Source organism: Haliotis cracherodii, unplaced genomic scaffold (genome assembly GCF_022045235.1).
Source record: "Haliotis cracherodii isolate W230 unplaced genomic scaffold, xgHalCrac1.p SCAF_9, whole genome shotgun sequence".
Classification (NCBI taxonomy): domain Eukaryota; kingdom Metazoa; phylum Mollusca; class Gastropoda; order Lepetellida; family Haliotidae; genus Haliotis; species Haliotis cracherodii.
Window position 1 is genome coordinate 3,546,142 of NW_027266343.1, and position 7,946 is coordinate 3,554,087.

Sequence of the window (7,946 nt, forward strand, 5' to 3'; positions counted from 1 at the left end):
CTGGCGTGCCTAAGGGACGCAACTCTGCACAGTGAATTGCGGCGCCTTAGACGACTGGGCCACCCGTGCCCCCTTTTATATTTATAAGATAACAATGATTTACATGGACAATGAAAACCCGCTAATTCAATCTTAAACATTTACAGGGTCAGCCTAGCGCATATGTAGCACTGTGTTATAATTCCAGATCTATATCGCTCCGTTTTTACCGATACACATACAGAATAATTAATTTTATTATTAATCAATATATTATGTCATTTTTTAGTCGAAATAACAGTACTTAAATATCCAATGAATAACCCTAAAGGAGATATGTCCTTACTGTCAGATATGTCATGTAGAGCAGGCGACCCTGAACGAATCAAACAGTCTAAATGTGTGTGGGAAAACAGTGAAGTGAGACAGTAGGATCAGAGTCAATGAGTGTGTTGATTGTATGTCATTATATCTGGTGGCTTGAGAAGATTCCAGGCAGGAAAAGGTCTTCTGCAACCCATGCTTGTAGAAAGAGGCGACTAATGGGATCGGGCTGTCAGGCTCGCTGACTTCGTTGATGGATTTAATCGTATCCTATCTGTGTAGCTTGATGCTCATGATGTCCATCACTGGATCGTCTGGATTTATAGACTGCCATCTTATAGTTGATATATTGCTGAGTGCGGAGTTAAACAGCAAATAAAACTCTGTTTTTATTCAATGCAAAGCACAGCATCTCTCATCCTTTGGCACCCACTCTTGAAGTCAGTATTTTCTTTTTCATCCAAAAAGACTTCAAACCATCTAGAAAGGTTACACTCGAGCTTGATGCTCATGATGTCCATCACTGGATTGTCTGGATTTATAGACTGCCATCTTATAGTTGATATATTGCTGAGTGCGGAGTTAAACAGCAAATAAAACTCTGTTTTTATTCAATGCAAAGCACAGCATCTCTCATCCATTGGCACCCACTCTTGAAGTCAGTATTTTCTTTTTCATCCAAAAAGACTTCAAACCATCTAGAAAGGTTACACTCGAGCTTGATGCTCAGGATGTCAATCACTGGATCATCTGGTCCGGACTTGATTATTTACAGGCCGCCATCGTATAGCTGGAATATTGCTGAGTGCAGCATCAAAACCACAAGCAAACAAACGCAGACAGTGTGGCTCATAATATCCACCATTGGTTTGTCTGGTCCGGATTACTTACAGACCATGAATAGTATTCGGAGTATTGGTGACTGCGGTGTAAAATAACAAACAAACACAAGTGTAGCAAGCCAATCATTCCCAACATGAATTTTTTTTCCCTGTTACCATGGTAATGTTTTGCCCATCAACGTTTAATACACAGCCACTATTGTAACCATCCAATCATCATTTCATATTCCTTGCTCCCATTATTTAATTGACAGATTATTTCATCAAGTACTATAGATTCTGTCTGAATGCCTGCATGACATCAAAAGCTTGTCTACATACAGGGTGTGGCTAGAAAGGCCATCTCCACGGTGCACGCCACATGATTGGCAGGGGTGTCCTCGCTGATGGCGTATCTCTTCTCCTCCCCTGTCACCATGTCACACGGCGTACCCTGAAACACAAAGTGACACAGGTGCATCACACGTACATCACACGTGCATCACACGTGCATCACACGTACATCACACGTACATCACACGTACATCACACGTGCATCACACGTACATCACGGTAGAGTCACACGTGCATCACACGTACATCACGCGTACATCACACGTACATCACACGTGCATCACTCGTACATCACTCGTACATCACACGTACATCATGGTAGAGTCACACGTATATCACACGTATATCACACGTACATCACACGTACATCACACGTACATCACTCGTACATCACACGTGCATCACACGTACATCACACGTACATCATGGTAGAGTCACACATACATCACACGTACATCACACGTACATCACTCGTACATCACACGTACATCACACGTGCATCACACGTACATCACACGTGCATCACACGTACATCACACGTACATCACACGTACATCACACCTACATCACACCTACATCACACGTACATCACACGTACATCACACGTACATCACACGTGCACCACACGTACATCATGGTAGATTCACACGTACATCACACGTGCATCACACGTACATCACACGTACTTCACGGTAGAGTCACACTAAACAGAAGTTTTAATCAAATTAATATTGTACTGTCAACGAGTTGTGGTGAATAATTGTTGAGGTGAGTGAAGACTTGGAGGAGGTGTTCGATGTCAGGCTTGGGGTCTGTTGTCATCTCATAACCTACTCGCGTTAATCTCTCTGACCTATGCAATTGTAGCTACTGTTAATCCTCCACCTACTATATATATTCTGTACCATGTTCATTATTCAGCCTTGCTTGACAACGGTATAAGGATCTATACTGAAATGTCACCTTTACAGTTAAAAACGAAGTTGTTACCCATAAATTATCTCTACTTTGACTCCTTGACAGGACTGATAAACTTCATCGCAACATTAAACCCAAATCACTCACTCACTCACTCACTCACTCTATTCATGTTATTTCAAGACAACATCAAAACATGATGACTATGACTCACAGCTTCATTGCTCTTGTGGAACACCTCGGACACCAGCAGTTTGAGAGGTCCGCAGTAAATGCCGGACTTGGCCGTCAGGTACCTCTGCAGGGCGTGGTAGGTCTTCCCGCTGTTGGTTGGACCCTCGTGGTAGATGATCTTACGTTGTTTTGTCCGGGCTTCGGGGTACCTGGCAGTGTTAGAGATCAAACAACAGACTATCATGTGACCTCTTTAATGTGAGACGAGTGAATATATGTCAAGTCACTAATGGTGTAACGGTGTAACAATACGATGGGTGCAATACGATTTATATCCTGAGACAGTACTATTATTTCATTAGCTGATATTCTTTCTTCGAAGGTGAATCACTACCCTGAATCATTTGTTTTTAAATTTCAGAGATCTAAGATGGAAATTGTACGGCAGAAACATCTAGGCTAGAGGGCACTCTAGTCGAACAGGAAATACTAGAGAATCTGTTGAACAGTTTCTGTTATTATTTACTTATTTTTTTATACCAATATAACTTGTATGTATCACAATACAGGAGTTGCAAATTGATGTATTGCATTGTTGGCCACATATCACAATAAAATACTGTCTCCCCATCAACTCATCAGGTCCTCAGTCTGACCTGACAAATTGGCTCACCAGTTTGCCGGTTGGCGCAGGTCGCTGATTTTCTTCAGATCCTCCATGCAGTCAAGGTGGGGGAAGACGATCCGCGCGTGATCCAAGAAATACGGAAATAAATCATCAACATGGCCTGAAAATAAACCCGATCTGTCAAAAGTCTGCCCACAAGGTATAGATCTTGACAAAACCAGAAAAAGTTGATACTAATATAAAATTATCATGTCATTTCAAATCTAAAATAAAAACAACTTTAGTTTATTTGATTTTCAAAACACCGTTAACTTGTGAATAATATATCATATGCATTGAAAACACCATACAACATGTACAAAGAGAACAAAACATTCCTCTAAACTCGTTTATCCAGTGTATAGTATTCCATTCCATTTTCATAAACACCACAGCTTCATTAGTCTGGTTCATCACGATGCTAACATCAGATGGCCAATCAAATTACCACGGTTCTGTCATGATGGAAACAAACGGCCATGTCAAAATTAGATTTGTGCCAAACTCTCAGAAGAGTCAATGTGATTGGTTGTTGATTTCAAGTTCATGTGCAAGAGAAATCCCATGACAAAGTCAGTTACAAGATAGTTGGAGTTTTGTGGAGTCTAATCCGAAATGCAGCTTTGGTGGTGAAATTGTTCGAATGAGTATTTATCATAATTGATTGGGAACATAACACACTGCATAAATGAGGATGAACTTTCTAAACAGCCAATCAGTATCAAGGCTTCTAAATTTGTAAAGCATTCATACAAGTGTATCTGATTTCTGTTTCATGAAAACGAACAATCAGGGCAGTTCTGAATGCAAAGTAATAAATGCGCTATAAAATAGTTATGGAAATATTTTATGTATCCTGCCGTTTCAAAGCACTTTAGTGTATAAAACAAAAAACAAATGAAAAATATATTGAGCTACATAAATTCATATTTATTTCCTCATACCCTCATATACACAGTTTGCAGAAAAATCTGTAAACATACAATAAAGTGACAGAGTGTCAATCCATGCATTCAGCACACATTCATAACGAGCAGCCATTGTGACCACACAATCTCCATTTTAGTTGCCACTTACCATGCTTACATCAAGCAAGGGGTACATGAGATCTATTCTGCCCTCTAAAGTCATAGGGTCAGGATTAGGTGAAAATATGTCTATGTAAAAAACACAGTGTGCTCTCACTACTGTGAGAAATGAACGTGTTTGTGATTTATCCTACCAGCATCCTGTGAAATATCACTGAAGACGATGTGCAGATCGACGGGCAGTGTCTCCGACTCCACGCAGAAGCTTCGGAAACTGACGTAGGATGTGTGAAACAACCGGTCTGCAAGAAAGAACAGAGAGCGGTTTCAGAGTTCGCTAAACACAGGGTCGGAAAACAATTTGTGTATTCATGCATTTGAACCTTTTTTTTCATTTGTAACTAGATGACCAGAAAAAGAGAACAGTAATTCCATACATGTAAAACAAAAGGCCATTTCTTAAACAAAAATAAATAAGAAAGCAAAATGTCAATCACTGAATCAGTTTATAGAACAAGTTATATGTAGATGGTAGAGGGAATAAGTATTAATAGAAAAACAATTCTATCGTGCCTTGAAGCCGTGAGAATGGCAGTATGTTGTTTGATCATTTACAGATGAATATGGTCAAGTATGAATCAACTTGAATACTCTTCCCTAAACTAGTGACAACTGAATGCTGTTCGGACATATTAGGAGAATGGTCCTTACTGTCAAGCCCGTTTTCTTGAGCAAGTTTGCGGATTTCTTGCCGACGGTAAAAATCACTTAATGCCTTCAGAATATCCTCTGAAACAAAACAAATATTTCAATGATTACAAACATAAGACAATAAAATCATTCCCAGAATCCCCTTCTGCAGATTGAAGAAGTACATTTTAGACTAATCTTAATTACGGCGAATCTTGGATTTGACCCCATGACCCCATGACCCCATGATCAACAATTCCTAAACAGCTTAGGGTGAACCTAAGCTTCTATGGTGGACATAAAATTAGATCACAAAAACAAAAGGAAACTTGAGAGACTCCATTGTCGGATCATCAATGCAAATTCTGTTATATCAAATTCTTAAAGATTGCCATATTTGGTGATGTCAAGCAATAAACAGTCACGAGTGTGTGACAGTGGGCAGTCATCAGGCCACAGAGTGTGCCAAAAGGTTTCGAACTTGACTATAAGCATAATTTTCTCTAGATTTTGATGTTATTAGATTATTACTCATTGAGCTTACTAGACCCAACACAATTTTACTAGACTTGGGCTTCTGACAAGAGCTAAAGTAGCCATCTTCCCAAGCAAGAGAGTTGACTGACTATAAAAGTCCAGTTTCCACCCTTGCCGAACTAGACTGGGATTATGGAGTTACATTTTGGCTGGGCTAACGAGTCTATGGATAGTCCAATCAAACTCGCCCACCGAAATTGAAATCAGGTTCGTAAACTGTCATGCAGAGTTCGGTCGATTGCAAGATTTGCAAAGCATGTGCATCGCCAACTCATTGTCAACAGATATTTTCCAAATCTTTTCATGTTTCATGTGATTTGATGTACTTCGTGAAGTAATAATCGTTTTATCACAAAATAGATCTTGATGGTCAATCAGATCGTCTTGACTGGGCGCCACCATTTTGTTTGAAGCAAATGCATGTGATACGAGAGGTGGAATCTGATTGGTCCATATGGGAGAGGCATAGTATGGACATAACTCGTAATAGCCAGTGGTGGCGCTACAATCGAGCCCAGGAATTCCAGCCTAGTTCGGCAAGGGTGGAAACTGGACTTGTAAAGTCAGTTAACGCTCTTGCCTCGGGAAGATGAAAGTAGCAGACTGAGGCCATCACAATAATTCAGCTTTTCCTCATCCATTTGCGGTGAAAATAACTTTTAATGACAGATTGTAGTATTAAACTACCAAAACAAGTAATAACAGACAGATGCATTCGGTATCAATTTCTCCAAATAAATCCTCTACCTCCAAACAATCTTAAATCCATTGGATCAAAAGCAGCTAAACATGCTAAACACATACACGACAATGTATTACTTAATTTCTTTTTTTTTTCACCATGTGCTGGAAGCTAATTGACAATGGTAGGGGGATCAGAGGCGGCCATGGTCTCACATACAACAATTGTAATCTATATCCCTTCGCATGCCAGGATCCTCTGACCCTTTTTATGGCCCTTGGTTTGTCAGGCCCCAAAATATTCTTAGTTTAAGCCATTAATACTTAGGTATTATCCACTACTGCAGCTGTATTATTTTCCTCCACTTTGAACCATTGTTTACCTCCAGATGATTATTGCCTATGAACATGATGAATGAGCAATGATGGGCGTGTAACATCATTAACAAACAAAAAACAGTTATTCTTATATTTCAAACTGCATGGACTAGTGATAGTGAACCTTTTATCGTAAACAGCTGTGAAAATAAGCATAAATGAAAATATAATGAAAGGCAACAATGCAGTTTACCGGGCACAGCCCGAGCTCTACCATCTAGTCAATTACCGCGCTATAGTGCTACCGCTGTCTCGCTATACCGTTACCATGCCTCATGCTCCGGTGACTCTCGCCACCCGTTTTCGGTCTTAGGGAAACTTACACATCTTTACGATCCAACACCCCTTTTCGGTCTGAGGGAAACTTACACGTCTTTACGATCCAACACCCCTTTTCGGTCTGAGGGAAACTTACACGTCTTTACGATCCAACACCCCTTTTCGGTCTGAGGGAAACTTACACGTCTTTACGATCCAACACCCCTTTTCGGTCTGAGGGAAACTTACACGTCTTTACGATCCAACACCCCTTTTTCGGTCTTAGGGAAACTTACACGTCTTTACGATCCAACACCCCTTTTCGGTCTGAGGGAAACTTACACGTCTTTACGATCCAACACTCCTTTTGTCGGTCTTAGGGAAACTTACACGTCTTTACGATCCAACACCCCTTAGTTTGCTTTTGGCAAGGGTTAGCCATAATTTATTACCTTTACTAGCGTTAATCCAGTAAATCCGATTGGTGGATCATGTTGACATAAACAATAGTGGGTGTGGCTTCAAGAAAAAATTCATTGTTTTCTGAATTACGCATGCTTGTTAATGGGGTGCTAATGACCTTTTAAACGAGCACTGATTACATGTAATAGCGCTTGTGGTCCAGTGGTAGCCGTCGGCTAATTAATGCATTAATTAGCCAAGCCGGTGAGCAGGCGAAGAGCGTACAAGCCCCCACAGCGCTAATTGGATCTGAAAAAGTGCACCCGGTAAAGTGCACTACTCCCTGATGAAATAATCCTAATTTATCCACAACAAACCTTTCTTCAAGACCCCAGCAAGTTCAGCCCCAACATTTATGTCATCACTCCTGTCTGACGGATTTAACTTTATTGGTTGAAAGAGTGAACTGAGATCCTTACGCTTGCCATTTGATCTGTGTCTTTTGCAAAATACTAAAATTGATGGCGATGATGACAAAACCTTTGGCGAAATAAGCGAAAAATGTTTATGTTTCAGGTATTTAAGAAATAATCTTGGACTACAACGAGTAGTAAATGCCATTTTGGTGGTTGTCACGCTAACTCCATTCGTGAATATCACAAAACAAACTACATAAACATCTATCAGACGTCGCCGTCAACTCTTGTCATGCTGTCATTTATTTCTTATGGAGGC

At 40.3% G+C, this 7,946-nt stretch overlaps 1 protein-coding gene across 1 annotated transcript in view; it reads right to left on the minus strand.

Annotated features, from left to right (window-relative positions):
• LOC139452661 (ATP-dependent RNA helicase SUV3 homolog, mitochondrial-like) overlaps positions 1 to 7,928 on the minus strand; it is a 29,013-nt gene extending 21,085 nt beyond the window's left edge. Inside the window, exons 1-6 of the mRNA XM_071234200.1 lie at positions 7,589 to 7,928; positions 4,977 to 5,054; positions 4,460 to 4,567; positions 3,244 to 3,358; positions 2,611 to 2,779; positions 1,467 to 1,578 (exon numbers count right to left, since the gene is read on the minus strand). Coding sequence (XP_071090301.1) covers positions 1,467 to 1,578; positions 2,611 to 2,779; positions 3,244 to 3,358; positions 4,460 to 4,567; positions 4,977 to 5,054; positions 7,589 to 7,832 — 826 coding nt within the window. The 5' untranslated portion in view covers positions 7,833 to 7,928. The remainder of the gene's footprint in view (positions 1 to 1,466; positions 1,579 to 2,610; positions 2,780 to 3,243; positions 3,359 to 4,459; positions 4,568 to 4,976; positions 5,055 to 7,588) is intronic.
• Positions 7,929 to 7,946: the final 18 nt, after the last annotated feature.